The 17,535-nt window shown below is 47.0% G+C and overlaps 1 protein-coding gene across 1 annotated transcript; it reads right to left on the reverse strand.

Moving 5' to 3' along the window:
• Positions 1-874: 874 nt before the first annotated feature.
• CCL28 (C-C motif chemokine ligand 28) lies at positions 875-16,490 on the reverse strand. Its single transcript, XM_019532021.1, has 3 exons — positions 16,350-16,490; positions 4,473-4,602; positions 875-3,012 (listed from the first exon to the last, which is right to left on the reverse strand). Exons 1-3 carry the CDS (start codon positions 16,411-16,413, stop codon positions 2,844-2,846), a joined length of 363 nt encoding a protein of 120 aa, XP_019387566.1. The 5' UTR covers positions 16,414-16,490; the 3' UTR covers positions 875-2,843.
• Between the last annotated feature and the right edge of the window lie 1,045 nt (positions 16,491-17,535).

The following is a 17,535-nucleotide window of genomic DNA, read 5'->3' on the forward strand; positions in this document are numbered from 1 at the left end:
GTCAATCGGGACACAGCGGGGTGAGTCTCTGGGGCCTGATTGGTGCAGAAAGGGAATCCCAAGTCCTGCAATCATCTTTTACCCCTTCAAAAGCCCTGGGCCAAATCATTACCAGAATGGTGAGGAAAGGGAATTCCAAGTCCTCCAATCATCTTTTGCCCTTTCAAAACCCCTGGGCTAGGTCACTGCCAGCCAGCCCGTCACACTTAGATGCACAATGATACAGGTGGGAGCTAGCCAGATGCTTTGGAAGATTACCCTGGGAGCCTCTCTGCATCTTTAGGTATCTAGATGCCTTTAAAAATCTGTGTGGAAGCAAAAAAAATCTGTGTAGGGTAGACCAAACAACAACTGTGCACCAGCATGAACACACAGTGGAAATCTATCAAAGACAAAAATACCCAATTACCTGTAGGGGCACATTTCTCACAAGAAAACCATTCTCTCTCCAATCTCTCAGTTCTAATCCTCAGAGCGAATTTACAAAACACCTTTCGCAGGCAAGCCTATGAACTTCACTTCATCAAACTCCTTGATACAAAACAATCATGGACTAAATATAGACATTGGATTTATGACACATTATAACCTGCATAAAATTTGACTCCCCAAGTATCTCTCCACTATTTACCAGCTCCATTCATTCCCCCCACCGCAACCTGTTTTTCACCTATTGACTCCTCAATTTACATCTTCACTGATTGCCTTTCTTGCATGCATACCAGCCACTGGCTTCTTTACTATTCATTCCATCCAGGAAGAGCACACACTAACTGCAGATGCTTCCTCAGCCTGACGAAGGGTATTTATACCCACAAGCTTGCAAAGACAAATTTTTCCAACTATCTGAGTTGGTCTAATAAAATATATCAGATTTACCCAAAGAACAGTGTCTGCCTATGTCCTTAGACCAATACAGCTACAGCCTATACCTCTCTGTGGAAGCAATTCTTGACTTTGTATCCTAGTTAAAAGTTTGCTGAGCCACAGCCCTGCCAAAAAAGTCAGCTTGAGAAATAAGCCTCATGCCAGAGGCTCAGCCCTGGTTGGAATCTTCCAGTGGTACAAAGGAGACTTAAGCTGCCTTAGGCAGGTTGATGAGGATTTTTTCTGCCTGGTAGTCAGTGTGGTAGAGGTGATATCTTTTATTAGACCAACTAGAGAATTCAGTTTCCTGCCTGGTAGAATTCTCAGCTGCTAGAAAGCTAGATTTATGCCACTGACTCCCTCACTGTGGTGTAGCAGGAATTATTCTGGGTGTGTTAGAAGTCAGGAGAAATCCTGGGTTAGCAGAACAGTTTGTACAAACAGATCCAGCAGGCACAGCTCCAACCTGTGCCAAGGCCTCCTTTAGTCCCTGTATCTGGTAAGGACTGGAGGAAGACTTGAAACCACCAACGCTTCTATCCTATTTGCACGGATGTGATGCAGGCCTTGGCTTTTTCTTACTAATTGCTATTTCTTTCATCATTGTGCATTTCAGCAGCTGAGGGAGCCAGCTATTCACCAAGGACAGCCATTTTTCTTTGTGTTGGGGAAACCATTGGCTGCTTCTGATATCTAGTGACCGCATGCACCCTTCACATTTCTGCAGAACATTATTAGTTACAAAAACATTTAACGTGCCCTGTGTGCTTTACAAAGGACACACGAGAGACAGCGTTGCTCCAGGGAGCAAAGAATCTAATTTTAGACTTGATACAGTAAGTAAAAATAACAAACAATAATTGGAAGAGCAGTGGAAAGAAAATGAGGGTTACAGTAATACTGGACTTCTTGGACTTTTGGGGTAAGATCAAGTGATTGTTGTAAGCACCTTTATCATTCTTGACCCATTAATTCTCTCATATCTCTTCATAAGGATACCTCAGACTTTCTAAATTTTCAATCTCCTACTTCCCCTTAACCAGTGTTTCCACTTTGGTAAAGTGGAAAATGCAACTGACTGCCACAGACTGGAGCTTCTATGTTTTGTTGAGGAAGTCAGTCATTTTGAAGGAGGGAAGGAACCTGGAGAAATGAGTCTGGGAGACTACTCCAAACAGTAGGGGGTAACATGAGACAGCACAAAGACAGCACTCAGAGAAAAAGGGCAAGAAGTGGGTAGCAAGGCTGCCAGAATCTTGGCCCCCTAGATTTTGAGCCTAAGGGACAAGGAGGATTGTCAGCAGCAAGGAACGCTAGAAGCACAGAAGAGTTGGAGTAGAAAACAAAGTTGACATTTTGGCATGACTGGTGATCCCCCAGACAGACTGTGAAGTAGCTACACACCTGGGAAGGAGAAGGCAGGTTGGGAGAATTGGAAAGGCAGTAGGACAAAGATGGTCCCTGTATCTGTTCAAGCACAGAAGGTAAGTTAAAAGGAAGAGAACACTGGTAATAAAACCCAAAGAAGAATGAGGAGGAGAAGGAGGAAGACTTACACAAAGAGTTGTTATAATGGAGATCAGAGTAGGAGGAAAGGGACAGCTCTGAAAGTCAAGGGATACAGTTACAGAGTTTTAAATTACAGATTATTGGAGATTATAGAGGTCACAGCAGATGAGGCAGAGTAGACATAATTCATCAACTATTTCCTTTACCAGCCTTATTTTACCGGTAGGATACTCCACAAACAAGATCATTTCAAGGTACAATTGAAAAGGGATAAAGAACAGGTACAGTTGACAGCTATTGCAGCTTGCTTTGTGGCTTTTGAAAGATTATTTTTATAGCCTAGGAAGTTCTAGATTGTAACTACAAAATGTTGAGCAGCCATCCAGCACATGAATTCTTAATCTGGTGTTTTTTCTGGGTTGCAGTGGATACAATGTAGCATTCTACAGATACCTCCATCACAGGTTTTATTTCAGCCCAGTAATGTTTTTTACAATTTTGTGTTTGCTCTTGTTTCTTTCCTTCCTCCCAGTATGAACATTTCTTCTAGGAATCTTGGATTTTTTCCTCTGTAGCCATTTTCTAACATTTTTATTATGTGGGCTTGCACATAACCACTCATATCTCACATAAAGGCTGAAAAGAAAAAAACAGCAATGTCTATTGCAAGTGTCGGAATAAAACAGTACGAGTAATTTCTAGAAGGTAAATGGCAATATCTGAATGTAACAAAGCATACATATGCTTGCATTAGTCATCATTTAGTAATATTTAAATAGCATTAACTGATTTACAGTGGAACAAGTGTGTGAGGTCAACTATCAATGATTCTCTTATCTTACTTCCAAAATAAGTAGTAGTTTTACGCATTCAGTACATCCTGAATTATGGAGGGAGAGGCTTCAGAGTTCCTGACAGTACACACAGTGCAAACTGGTCCATTTACACTGGCAATAAAGTGAAGCAGTCTGATAGATATTATAAAACTGGAGATTTATGAAACAACATGAATGCAAATATTTCCATGATTGTCTTTAAATTCAACATTTTCAGTTATGGTTTGAAATTAAACATCCCCCTGTGATATAGTACCAAAGGTATGGTATAGTGTTAGTGAAGATACCCAAAATTTGGAACCGATTAGACTATACTGGGTATGTCTACACAAGTTGTTTAATGCAAAGCTGCCTGATTAGCTTCACACTAAATGTCTCAGCATCTACATGTGGGGCCCTATTAGGCCGCAGTAAACTTATAAACGCCGCAGCAAGGCAATAATTGTAAATACTACTAAATATTTACAAGTACTACCCTGCTGCAGTTTTTTTTCGTGCACAGCAATGCACGTGTAGATGCTGACCTGGCTGGTTGAGGCACAAGGGTGCATCAGTGCAGGGGCTGCCTGCCAGCTAGCCCATGTGCCCCAGCCAGCCCCTCTGCAGCATGTTGATCTGAGCAGTCGTCCCGGACTAGCAGCTGACCCTCACCCTCACCAACTGGGCCTGTTTGGACCCAGCTGTGGTGCTGTAGTCCCAGGTGCACATATAAATGCAGCACCCAGGAACAATAAACTCTGACATGATAAGTGCTAGAGTTTATTGCTTCACATTAATATGCACATGTAGATTTACCTGCGATAAACAAATGTAAAGCTGTTGTTCTGAGTTTTTTTCCTTTTTTTTTTTTTGGAAGATCCAGAGCAGGGTGGCACCTTCTGTACTTGTTACCTGTGAAAGTATATGTCTCTCTGAATTGGTTAATCTCTAAAGTGCCACCCTGCCCTGCCTTCCGCTTGACTTCATACTAAGAAAGTAAAGCTGATTTGATATCTTTTCTCTGTGTCCATGGTAAATGAAGTGCAAGAGCACCAACGTTAATGGTGAAAATGGTGAATTTTTATTTAATGTAAGTTAATTTTAGCACTCCAAGGTGTTAATAATGTGAAAAGGCTAATTTTAAAAATGTATGGGTCCTAACTCTCCACTGTGTTTTCAGCAGTGCAATGAATAAGAGTTACACTGGCATAACTTGAAAACCAGGCCCAATGATTATTGGCCCTTTTAAAATTCAATCATCCAAGAAAAACACTCTCTTACATAACAGCTGGTAAGTGGCATACTCCATCCTCTTTCTGGATTTCAAACATCTGTACTTGCCGTAGAAGACTTCTGGGAACATAGTGTGATACTTCTGTACAACAGTTAAAGGACACCGGAAACATGGTAGCTAAATATCAAAAGGAATATTTTAATCAGTGAAATGAATAGGGCATGTCACTACTCATCTTGTGAAGGATTAATGAAAGATCCACAGCCTCTGAGATCAGTCAGACTGTCTTTTTCTAGACAGTCTTTCCGCCACCACTTTATATATCACCATACCCTGATCTCTGCACATACACATTCTCAGTTAATTAAGGAGCAATGTTTCTTCCAAATCTCTTTGTGACTCCACACTGACACACATTTTTACAGAAAACAAAAATGTAAAGGATGGCTTATGTTTGTGGAAGGAACAAAATTTTACTATATCATCAAATTTAGTGACCCTCTGAATATGAAGGCCAAAATCTATTTAACCTATTTAGATGTCTAAGTGGTGCTTAGTGCCATCCCATTATATCCTGCTAGAATGCCTAGAAAATCATTATTGAGGTTTATCTCCTGTCCCATCCAGAAAGATTCAGATCAATTTATAATAAGCTAAAGCGTCTCCTTTCATAATATGCTATCATCTTAGCCTTAAGATTAAGTCATAAACAGCAGCAAGAAGAAAGAGAATCCACCTTTTGCATTATTGATTTTTTGGGCACTTGAGCTGTGTGGAATGCAATCACACTTAGATGGATAAGGGCTACTTGCTGTCTAATAGGTAGAATAGGATCTGACCCGTAGAGTTTGGGCCCAGTCTTTCTGGGGGTGAATCAGGCCCCATAGTTTGAGTCTTTGAAGCTGCTAGCTACTATTTCCTATATTATTTCCAGGGCTCAAAGCTCCATGATTGAAATTTGTCTCAGCTTTGGAGCTCTCCCTGCCTCCCTTTGTCTTAACTGCAAACAGCTTCCCTGATGGGCAGACTGTTGCAGCCAGCAAGAAAACACAAATTTGATTTTGAGAAAATATTCAAAGTTGGGAAATTGGTTTTTCTTCCTGTGTTGAACTGAAAATGGGTCTTTCAAATTGGAGAGTTGCCCCCAACCACTGTAACCACTTTCTGGGTGCAACCAACGTTCAGGTCTGCATGCTCATAGAGCTGCATTTCCCACATGCTAGTAAATGCCGATTGACTGGCTATTTCTCTCTCCCTCTCTTTCTGAAATTCCTGGTGTGTGAAGCATCCCAATAACATTCCCACTGGAACTATATGCTTCTGTGAAAAGTTTAATTTTTATCCAGTTAGGGTTCTCTGACCAAAAGAAAAAAAAATCTCAGCTCCACTGAAGAGAGAGAAAAGGTTTGTCAGATTCAAAGCTCTTATAGATAGCAGAAACATTGGTTTTACCCCTAAGAGCCTCTGAAAGAGTGTGCCAGTGGAGTAGGTCTATCTGCCTCCTTGAAACTTCTTCTTCTCTCTCCTTCTCCCCTCCTGTCCCCCCAAGACACTGACCCCAGCACTGGATGTCACTGCTCACACACCTGCCTGTGAGGACATGTAACACCCATGCCTGGAGCCTGTGCTGTCCATGCTGCATGCCTAGCACTGCCCAGCCAAGGAACACCTTCCCCTGGCACACTGAGGTGAGCTGGGTCTCTGCTGCTGGAAATGGGCAGAGGGAGCTGAGCCCAGGAGAGGGTGCTGTTTCTGCTGCTGAATCTGCAGGGCAGGCTGGGTCCCTGCTACTAACAGCCTTGAACTGGCTCCAGTGTGATGCTGAGGTGACAATCCCCGACTGTTGGTCCAGTCTGGCACTGCGCCAGAATCTTAAACTTGTATTATCTCCATGGAAGAGTCCCACAATAGCTGAACACGTGACTTAATACAATTCCCCGGTCAGCACAGCAGTGACTCATTAAGGTCGAGGCCTTGTGGGCACAGTGGATAGCCATAACTGATTACAGTCATTGGTTCAGTCATGCCTACAAGACCATGACTTTTATGTGGCAGCTGGCCCGTATTTTGGTGCCCCAGGATCTAGGTCACAGCCCTGTGACCCAGCACGGGTAGCCTTCCCAAGCCTCCACCCCACAACCCCCTCTAGTGACACAGAGGAGCCCTTGGGCCTTCAGCACCCCACCCCATCCTCCTCCCCAGATGCTGCATCCACTGGCAGCTCGGGGAGCCCTAACCAGCAGCTGCCTCATCCTTGGCACAGCCCCAGGCCCCCTCCACAAGGAGCAACCAGCAACATCACCACCAGCCAACAGCAGTGCCAGCTCCTCCCTGGGGGTGGCCCCTGGCCAGGTGCTGGCCCACTGCATACTATGGGCTACAGACACTGGGTGCAGCCGGTCACCCGTACCAATGGGGAGGTCTGCACCAAGCTGCCAACCTTGTGAGTCCCAGACATGTAGTAAGTCTTGCACTGAGTGGTGGGCTGTCTCAGTCCCCACCCCTGCCCCCTGCCTGGCCCACCCACACTCCCTGGGACCCCCCACAGCATGCAGAGAGGTGAGACACAGTTCAGAACTTGATTGAACAGCCCATGTCCCCACAGCTTGGCGGGCATGGGACTCTCATACCCCAATGCTGGCAGCAATGTCCTCCTCGACAGCAGGGAGACAGGGAAGCGTAGTGTTGCCACAGGTCACTTTCCAGGCAGCGGTGAGGGTTGTGGGGCAGCCCAGGCTTGCCCCTTGCACCGTTATAGTTCAGGGTCCCAAGAGAACAAGCAGCACCAGGGTGTAATGGCTCGGGCACCCCTCAGCCTGCACAAGCAGCTCGTTGTGCACCACCTGGGGCATGTGCAGCAGGGGCACATTCGGGGCACAGTGACAGTGTGAGGGGGGCCAGCCCCAGGGTGCCTCCCTGGAGAGGCCCCCAGCAGGGAGGGCGCAGGCACAGCCACCTTGGCCCAGTTGTCCAGGAGCTGCACATGCCCCAAGACTGGGCACTGTGTGCTGGGCTGGGCTGCAGCACAGCAGGGTGGTTGGCAGCAGAGAGAGCAGGGGGCAGTGCGGCTTAGAGCTGCCAACAGCCTGGCCTGGCCCACCCTAGGAAGGGAACAGGGGAGGCAGGATGCCTGCAGCCAGCACACAGCAGGTCACATAGGCAGAGGGAGAAAAAATTATTTGGGGGACTGAGCATATGCAGTTGCATCCCCCACCCTTGCCCAGCAGGTAAGGCTGTGCAGGAAGGGGTGTGGGGAGGGAGACAGGGTTGGGAAGGGAGATTGAGGCCCCTGCAGTGAGGGAGGGAGCAGAGCATGGGCAGGGGCAAATGGGGCTCCTGCTGGGCCAGGTGGTGGGACAATCAGAGCCCAGGCGGCTCATCCAGGGACTTGTGGGGGCTCCCACCACTGTGCCCCCTCCATCTATGCACAGGGCTGCCACTGTGCCCTGGGCTATGTGTGCTGCTGCAGCTGCCCGGGGAGTGGCGTGACACTATGTGCATCCCACCACTGGGCTGCACCCTGCCCCCTGCCCGCCTGGTGGTGGGATGCACATGGCATCGTGCTGCTCCCCGGGCAGGTGCAGCAGCTTGCAAAGCCCAGCCTGCAGTGGCAGCAGCCTCCAGCCCACACATAGATTGGGGGGCACATGCCCTCCGGGCCTTCACCTGGGTATTCACAGTGGCGGGAGCCCCCCACACACCTGGATGAGCCACCTGGGCTCTGACTGTCTCACCACCTAATGTGTCCAGTGCCCCATTCACCCCAGCCCCTGACTGTGCCCTGCTCACTCCCTCACTGTGGGGCCTCGATCCTGCACCCTCCTTCCCTTTCACAGAGGTAGACTGGTACTTGTCTGGTGTGCTGGATCATCAGTCATCCAGGCTGATGATTCTGGCTGTGTGCATACCCCTTCCCACCCCTGCTGCTGTCGCCCAGAGCCCACAGCCATCCAGCCTTGCAGCTCTACCCGCTGCCCTGTGTTTGGTGGGGGTTGAGTCCCTTTAGCCCAGCCTTCTGCTGCCAATGGCAGGTCACTAGCCCCAGGGAAGTAAGTGGGGATGTGGGGCTCAGGCAGCAGCTGCCTAGGCCTGAGCCTGCCCAGCCAGCTTTCCATGGTCTCTGGGCAGCACACAGCCATTGGTGCAGACCATCTTATCTCTGAAATGTCACAGACTGGCACAAAAGCTTCTGTTTCTTGCCTCTGTAGAGCCAACATCTGGACATGGGGAAGACCCCACCAGCCCAGGGGAGATGCAGGCTCTTCTGAGTCAATGCCATGCACCGCTGAAGCCATTTGGATGCGCTAGCTGCTCTTGCTCCAGTGGCTGGTGGCAGAGGAGCAGAAGGCGGAGGAGCAGGCCTGGCGGGTGGAAGATGTTGTCTGGGTGGAGGTATGGGACTGGGGGCCCACTAGATCTGAATGGAGCTGCTCCAGTAGCAGGGGGATGCTGACTGCCAGGCCCTGGACACCCTCCTGGGCCTGGCGGTGGCATCTATACCTCCCACTGCCTGACCCCTGCCCATGGCTCTGCAGAGCCCCTGGGTCCCACCTGCTGCCCTGTAGCAGACCCCCACTTGGGCCTGGGAGGGGGTCCTTGGACACCTCCTGCCCCCTGGCCTGGACCTTGCGCCTTCTGCCTAGGCTCAGCCCTGTCACTCCCCTGCACCATGCGCTCAAAGACCTGGCCATGCATGAGGCTGCCACCCACTGGGGTTGCCATGGCTCCCAGACCCAGGGGAGAACATCTTGAGGCTGGGGTGCTGGCACCTGTCCCCAGGCTCTGCCTCCTAGGCCCTCCCCTCCCCACAGCTCCCCACTCTGGGCTCAAAAACCAATGATGTTGCAAATAGTTTTCCAATTGTACATAGTTTTCCAATTTTAAGTGGGTTTTTATTATTGGTGGGTGGGGAGGAGGGTGGGGGGGCTCTGTTGGTTGGGAAGATGAGGGGGTTCTGTTTGTTGAGAGAGGGAGGGGGGAAGGATGGAGGGGGTGTTGTTAGGTAAATAACGTTTTTTGTTTCAATTTTGTGCATGTCCTGAGAGATGCTAGGGGTAGGTGGGGGGGTAGAGGGTGTTTGGGTGGCATGGCAGGTGGGTTGGAGCGGGGTGTGCTGGAACAGGGGGTCGGGCAGGGCATCCCACAGCTGGTGCCCTCCCCCCACTGACAGGTGCACGGCTGCCCTGGGGCCTGGGTGGGGGGTGCCTGCTGGGGCTAACAGAGCCAGCACCATGGCTAGCAAGAGTGCAGGGCACTGGTCATCACTGGCAGAGGCAGGGGCATGGGCTGGAGCAGCCATGGCATAGGGAGGAAGGGTGGGCAAGGAGGCAGCTGCCGCGTGCTGCCCCTGCTCTGGGCACATGGCTCCTGGGCAGGGAAGGGAATCAGAGAGCGGGGCTGTTTTTCCAAGATGGTTGCCAAGTGCTGGCAGCTGGCTCTGGCTTCAATATAGCTGCCAAGTGTTGGCAGCCATGTAGCTGGAGCTCGCCCCAGCAGCCACAGAAGTACATGGCAGGGCTGAAGGGACTTGGCACTAGATTTAGAGCCATGTGTAGATGCCAGCCAAAAATCGCTTACTGTGCATTAGCTTAATGCACAGTAAATTTAGTTATGCTTAAATGCACGTTATTTATGCTTAAATGCATGTTATTTATGAAGATCTAAGTCAGGGGTGGTCAACCTGTGGCAACCTCCGTGTAGCATATGGCAGATTGGAGGGGACAGGCAGCACAGTGTCAGATGGGGCGTGAAGCACAAAGCAGAACAGAAACTTGGTCAGGGAGCAAAAGTGGCACCCGGCCAGTGGGGGGGGAGTGGTGCTAATTTCTGGCAAATCTGCCAAAATAGTGACCCCCCCCCACTGATCTAAGTCATTCAGCAATTCCCCTGGAGATCTACTGAAGAAACTCCTTGCAGTTCCTCCCTACACAGCTCTTGAAAGCAAAGAGCCCTTCAACCCCATATATAAAAAATAAATTTCCCTTAAGCTTCTGCTTGGAACCTGATAGACTGACTCAGGGAAGTCAGAGAATTGAAACCCAGAAGCCTTATCTCTACCTGCATACCTCTATCCCTAACGGACCTCTCCTTGCATATCCTACCTCTTCAGAAGACTGTGTTACTCACACCAACCCAGCTTTTTAATGCCTGTAATGAATGATTCAGCTTGAAAGTCATTCTTTTAAGTTCTGCTTTAGAAGCAGAGAGGTAACACACATGGCACTGCAAATATGTTGAACATGTTACAAGTACCTGTGAAGACACATTCCTGGCCATCAGAGGGGGCAAGAGGTTTGTGCTGTGAATCTGGGATAGCCACCAGTGGCTGCAGAACCTCAGAGTACTTTCCTGGAGCCCTGTGAGAAGCCAGCACATCCCAGCAAGAGGCTCCTTACCTGCTTCACCACCCTTCTGAAAGTTTACCCGTCCAGTTCGCTACAGACAAGCAAGCCCGTTTGGTGTGGGCAGATTGGAGGACCAACTTAGTCACTGCAGTCACATTTCGGCAAGGTGGCCTCACATGGCAGAGACCTGCAATCATTACAATCTATTTACAAAAGCTACGGGAAAACCACCAAGATATGCATTCATATTACACCGAAAAGTGCCTCCTGATGCTCTGTGTGACTAGAAGGGCATAAATAGTTTGCTATTGCAAAACAAGGGAGGAAACAGCCTTGGCTTTGCAATGTGGAAGCCTGCCTAGGTCCTAGAGTATCTTCGCTATCTAAAATTTGCTGAGAACCTGCTGTGAAGTGCAGTGTTGCAATGAGCATATGGCATTCTGGGGATTAGCAGGGTTGGTGCCCTGTTACAAGTGCTGAGCAGCAAATGAATTTCCTTGATGGAATTGACTTACTGATTTATTTTCTGGCTTGACTGAGAAGCACAGTTTACATTAGGCTAGAGAGTGCTGCTCCCATTAACCGCAGTTGGCGGGGAGAATGACAGGAGGAGCTGGGATGGAGGGTAGGAGTTGGTTAGTGGGCTAGCTCTAGCAAAGTGGGCTACTTTATTATTGTGGACAGCATCAGCAAGAGTGAGCGTACAGCATGGGAAGGTGAATCAGTAGCAAAGATAGAGGAGAGAACCAGTAGATAGAATAGCTGGAGAGGCCTGTGACCGGCAGGCAGGTCATTGCCAAGTATGTGCTCACCCCTTTGATCATGTGAAAGTGGTCTGAGGAGGCAGCTGTATGATTGCCAAGTAGTATATAGCCCAGATGGAGTCACACAAACATTAGTACACAATGAACTTACTGAGATGTGAAATGGCTTTCAACAGGAGTACAAACTATGTCATACCCTGACAATAACTACATACAAAGGCATTGTGGGGGTGGGTCTCTTTCGTTTGAAGCAGCTTGTTTTGCATTTCTCTCCAGAGGAACTCTGTTGCGATACAGAGCTAGGCTTGAGCAACTCATGCAAAGTGCTGTAATGAAGATAATCTGTGAGGGTACTTTTACTGTGCTGAGAACTTCCTGGGACTTGCAGTGGGGCAATGAGGCCTCCTAGCAGTCATATGCTCATATGACCTACTTGCATCTTTGATTTACATGATTAAGTGGTTGAAGGACTTGGCCCTACTGTAAGAACATAAAAGCCTGAAACAGAAGGGCACGATATGCCAATAAGGATGGCAATAAGACATTTTCAGTTCTTTTAAATACATTGCCCTCCCTTGCCCCTTCCCACATTGCCAGTTTACGCTTATTGGTACAGTATTTGTATAATTGTACAACTCACTTCCATTGCTCAATGATGCCTAGAGCCCTTATTGTGTATTTTTAAACCTTTCTAATTGTCAATATTTTGGGGGTTTTAGTTCTCTTTTTATACTTTTTTTTTAATTGGCATGTGTTAGAATTCACTTCAGTTAATGCTTTCCACTTTCTACTCATTTGTTAATGCTGACCAAGTAATAATCCCCCAAATTTCCTTGCCGCTACCCTGGAACCCCAAAAGGCAACCTCCATGCACCCAACCTGAAAGGTAACAATTCAAACTCAGATCCACTACCTCAAAATCCAGTGAAGACCCCTTATCCACAGGCTGCACAATTTTGTCTTCTACTTACAGTGTTGCCAACTCACAACCCTATCACTGTTCAGAGTTATTTTTGCAAATCCTCAATGCCCTGGTATTCCATGAGAATTTCAGTTTTAATTTTTAAAGTAAATTTCTTGCCTTCAGAAGTACAGAGAAGAACTTTAAAATGTGACCCAGATACATACTCTAAAAGCTTGAGAAACACTGCCAGGGAAGGCAAATTAAAAACTACCTAACATACATTTTAAACCTCTTTTTTTTTTTACTTCAGTTAATCTCGTGATTTCTAGACACAGCCTCATCTTTTCCTTGAAGACTTGTTGCAGCAAAGCAGCATTCAGGAGCACCATGAGGAGCAGGATTTGTTGGGTAATAATTTTTTATTGAATGAACTATATAGCCAGAAAAGGTGTTAGACAAGCTCAGAATTCACCATCCTCAGATTTGCCCTGGGAGATAACTTTTTTACCCAAAAGCTTGTCTAACATCTCTTCCACTTGGGTCATTAGTCCAATAAAAATATTAACCTTGCTTTTCTTATGTTCCCTGGACCATTGTGGCTACAGTAATTCTACTTCAGCGTTTCTCAACCCATGGGTGGCGACCCAAAACTGGATTGCAAACATATATGAAAGGGTCGTAAACAAACTTTAAAAATTGATTTTTGTTTAAAGAAGAAAAACATGAGAAAATCTGGCCTTTCCCTTGCAGGTTGGCAGAGTTGCAGCCTGCAAGGGGCTGCTTGGGGCCCCCCCACCCCACACGCACTGCTCCACGCACTGGTGGGGGGCAGCAGGCCAGGAGTGCGGGGCACTGGGTTGGGACTGGCCATCAACATTTACTAATGGGTCCTGGTACAAAGAAGGTTGAGAACTGGGGGCGCTTGTCCACATGACACCCCTCCTGTTTTCACGTTACAGTTTTCCTGTGTCCACATGACAAAAATCGCCATTAAGCTAGCTAAATATCATTTGTGTCCACGTTATCAGCTGATTTTATCGTTTTAGATTTTTTTTATCATGCTAATTTAAAACACCTGTTTTATTTTTAGCTCCTGAATTTCTTCCATAAGAGCTATTTTTATCATTTTAAATTTGTAACGTAGATCTGACTTATACCCAAAAACATGATTTTCCCTGCTTTCTAACTATTGCACCACCAGGTGCCGCTTGGGTTAACTTGTAAATCCACAGAAATCCATGGAAATTCATCTAATTTCTCCTGTGCTGATTCTTCTGGATGCCAGGTGCTAATCTTGCAAATTTTTACTGATTATTTTATTGCTTATGTTAGGTTAGACAGGTGCCCCACTGTTCTACTTCATACGAATTCACAGGTATTATTTTAGTCACCAGAGGGCGCCCCTATATCCTGTTGAACCCAGACCAAATCTATTGAAAACAAGCAAGGGAAAAAACTCGCAGATGAGAACCTTTGAGGGCAAGATTTGATTGTTATATCTGACCACTTGGCTAAAGTAAAAGTGTAGCAGAGAGCAGAATCTGGCTCAATGACTTTACAAGTCCTCATGTTTTCTCTAGTTCCAAACTGGAGCAGAGTGGATAGAGCAGGGGCGGGCAATTATTTTGGGCAGCGGGTCGCTCACTGAGTTTTGGCAAGCCATTGAGGGCCGCATGACAGGCAGCCAGGGGTAGATAAATATTTATTTTCTAAATTTTTTAGGGGCCACACAGGCCAGATAGAATGGCCTGGAGGGCTGCATCCAGGGCTGTACCCACCCCTGGGACAGAGAGTGAGGGCACACCCCAATGAGTGTGTACATGTAGTTTGCGGTGCCTCAAATCTGTTTGAGGCACTGCAAATCGCATGCAGTGTATGTGTACCTACACTAATTTGCAGTGCAGTGAGGGTTTTTTGATACTGGGAGATCCTGGTGCCAAAAAAACCCCTGATGCTAAAACAAGCAGTGTGGCACATGTGGTAGCAGTGTGTGCAGCCAGAAACAATGCCTGGCCAGCCACAGCTATGCTCTGGCTGCTGGTCAGGCTTTGAGAAGCTGGATTGCTGCCACTGCTGCCCCAGAAGGCCCCCCACAATCCCAGGTAAGGCTGCTGGGGCCAGCACAGGTGCTAGCCCCAGCCTCCTCTACCCCACCTGGGACAGCTTGTCCCACACCAACTCCACGTGCAAGGGTGTGTGCAGTGACAAAAAGCAGCCGTTTCGCTGTGACGACCACATGCTTCTGTATGTGGGGACATGCCCTGAGAGGGGAAGATGAGGGACGAGAGAAGGGGCAAACTTTACACAAATCGGGATTTAACTGGCCTGTTTATTGTTTAATTACTGTTATTAAATGCAGAGTATGTTTGCACAAGAAAAATAAGTGATGTAGATATCCTGATACATCTGGCACCCAGAGAATAGAAGGACACATCTTAGGAGAAGTCACTGTACCCCTGCTTTAACACACTGTACCTGTTGTGCAAGCTTCTGCAGACTGCCCAGTGACGAAAGCAGGTAGAACAGAGTACACACAACTTTCCAGACCAGCAGGCACAGAAGCCATTTTAACAGGTAGAGTTTTAAGGCAGATTTAAAACCATTTATAATCAGCTTCTCCAAGGGACTGTGCAACCTCTAGTCTCACTAAAGACACCAGGGGCTGGGAGTGTAACTTCTCACTGAATCAGGCTCTTCAACGTCCTGACCTTGGCAGAGATCTGATTAACCTCCCCAAGGACAGAGAGAAATGACTTCCCAATAGAAAATTATAAGAAAAATATAAAAATCCACAGGATGGGCACTATCCCCCAGCAACACTCTATGTATTTAAACAGGCTGCAAGTCACAACAGCTTAATCTGTTGGTTTCATAGTTTCAACGGTCAGAAGGGACCTGAGCAGATCATTGAGTCTGACCCCCTGCCATGGCAGGAAAGAGTACTGGGGTCAAAAGACCCCAGCAAAGTGTACATCCAGCCTCCTCTTAAAGACCCCCAGGGTAGGAGCCAGCACCACTTCTCTTGGAAGTTGGTTCCAGATCTTAGCCGCCCTGACCGTGAAATAGCGCCTCCTGATATCTAGCCTAAATCTATCCTCTGCCAAAGTTAAAGTGTGACAAGATGAAAAACAGACTTTGCTACATTATAGCTATAAAATCTTCCAGAAATGTGGCACCTGTTACACATAGTGAGGGATCCAACAGACCTAGGGATCCAAATACTTCACTGTAATTTCTGCCCGTGAGTAACTTTGCCCTCCTGAAGTGTCTCATAGAACAGAGATAAAAAACTTCCTTCTGGTACAACTTAGTCAATCAAAAGGACAACAAAAAATTGCTCCCCTAATTATATGGGAAGTCCTAGAGATCCAGTAGGTGACAAAAAGCTCAAGGAGTGAATTGCAGCCAAGGTAGCAACGCCCCAAAGAGACTGGTGATGAAATCTTAGCCAGGGGCTTCAGCACATCATTCACTTCAAAGGTCTGCAATGCTAGTGGTAGGTTGCAATGCTACAACTGCAAAGTTCTTAGCAAAGTTTACGGTGACAAATACTTCACTGTAATTAACTTTTCTGAGGATCTGTCATTTTCTTGTTGAAGCTACTCTGTGGCATCACAAAGTTCACTATCTGCTCTCCAACTGCCTTTTGCTTCAGAAAAGGCGATGAGCTGAAATATTTCAGGGTGAAATCCTGGTCCCAAGGAAATGAATATGAGTGATGCCGTTGCCTTTATCAGGTTGTCACTCTTAACATTTTCCCAGCTTATGGTACAGAGAACAGAGCTATCATCTTGAATCACTCCCAGAGTCCTGAAGTTTTAAACGGTTTCATTTCTGAATAGAGACACTTTACTTTCTGATTAAGAAACTTAACATAACTGCAGCAAATTGCTAATGTACAATCTGACTTACCCTCAGATGTCTGAATGACTACAATTGCAAGAACAGTGAAGACAGTGGCTAAGTTCAAGTCCATTCTTTCCAAGAGCTGCAGGCTTTACTGTAGCAGACCTGGCTGGAAGTTACAGAAAACAAGTGTGCTAAGCTGCGGTGGAAGAAATTCACTTGAAAGCCCCACCCTTGGTGGCAGCTGCAAGTAGATTTGATCCTGCCAAGCACTTCAGCACATTCTCCAGGTGACAAGCATGATTCATATTTTTGCCTTTAATAGAATGACTCACATTCTTATCTCAAGTGCTTCGCTAGAGTGGGGCATAGTGATCAGGCCCTTTCAGGACTGACTGATGCAGAAGACACTGCTTTCTCCCTGTCACCTAGGAGGGCCAAATACTGCTCTGTGTAGACTCACAGCTCCACTGAATTCAGGTGCGACATAAACAGGTCAGTGCAGTTGCACCACAGCTGAATTTGGCCCAGTGATTTTCACGCAGTTATATGGCCACAAAGGCAGAATTGGGCTGTACCATTTCAGCCATCCACAGCTTACTGAAGTTTTGAACTGTTAATCACTACCCCAAAACTAAAGCATCCTTGGAGACATATATCTGAGGGAACATCTATAATGATATCTCCACCTTTTCTGTCCTTTTGCTTCTAAAGACAGGTTTGGCTGGGGTAGCTTGCTTGGAGCCACAGCAGAATAGTCTAATCTGAACACACTGGGGTTTCAGTAAACATTTCAGTAAAGTGTGAGGTTGGTTGGATTTCCTATTTCTGGGGGTCATGGACAAATGTCCTTCTCTGATGCTGGCACACAGCAGGAAGTGCCTAGTGAAAATGCTTCCAAATCTGTTACAACTGGTGTGCAGAAAGAGCACAAGCATTAGGAAATGCCTAATGCTTAGTCCCCACATCTGACATTTCTGTATAGCAAGGGAAATAGTGATGAAGCTAAGCAAGAAAAATGCTTTTTTCCCTTCAGTATAGTATGCATGCTCATCTTCCTCCCTCCTCTTCTCAGGTCTCTTCTGAAACTTAAACTGATGTAGAAGAACCAGACTTAATTTAAATCCTAGCAGGGTAATACAAAAATGGGCAACTAGTGAAAAAAACTAAAAGCACCTTCCCACCTACATCCTGGTATCCCTCTTCTGCTAAAATGCACCCAACTTCCTAACTCTCCTGCCTTGTAACAACA

This window comes from Crocodylus porosus, unplaced genomic scaffold (genome assembly GCF_001723895.1).
Source record: "Crocodylus porosus isolate Cpor-Errol unplaced genomic scaffold, CroPor_comp1, whole genome shotgun sequence".
NCBI lineage: Eukaryota > Metazoa > Chordata > Crocodylia > Crocodylidae > Crocodylus > Crocodylus porosus.

Bases quoted from the DNA above. Each gene is read 5' to 3' on its own strand.
- CCL28 (XM_019532021.1), bottom strand. From the start codon at position 16,413: ATGGACTTGAACTTAGCCACTGTCTTCACTGTTCTTGCAATTGTAGTC. The intron at 4,603-16,349 runs GTAAGTCAGATT...TTTGATATTTAG, and splicing joins AGTCATTCAGACATCTGAGG to CTACCATGTTTCCGGTGTCC. The intron at 3,013-4,472 runs GTAAGAGAGTGT...TTTTCTTTTCAG, and splicing joins TGCCACTTACCAGCTGTTAT to CCTTTATGTGAGATATGAGT.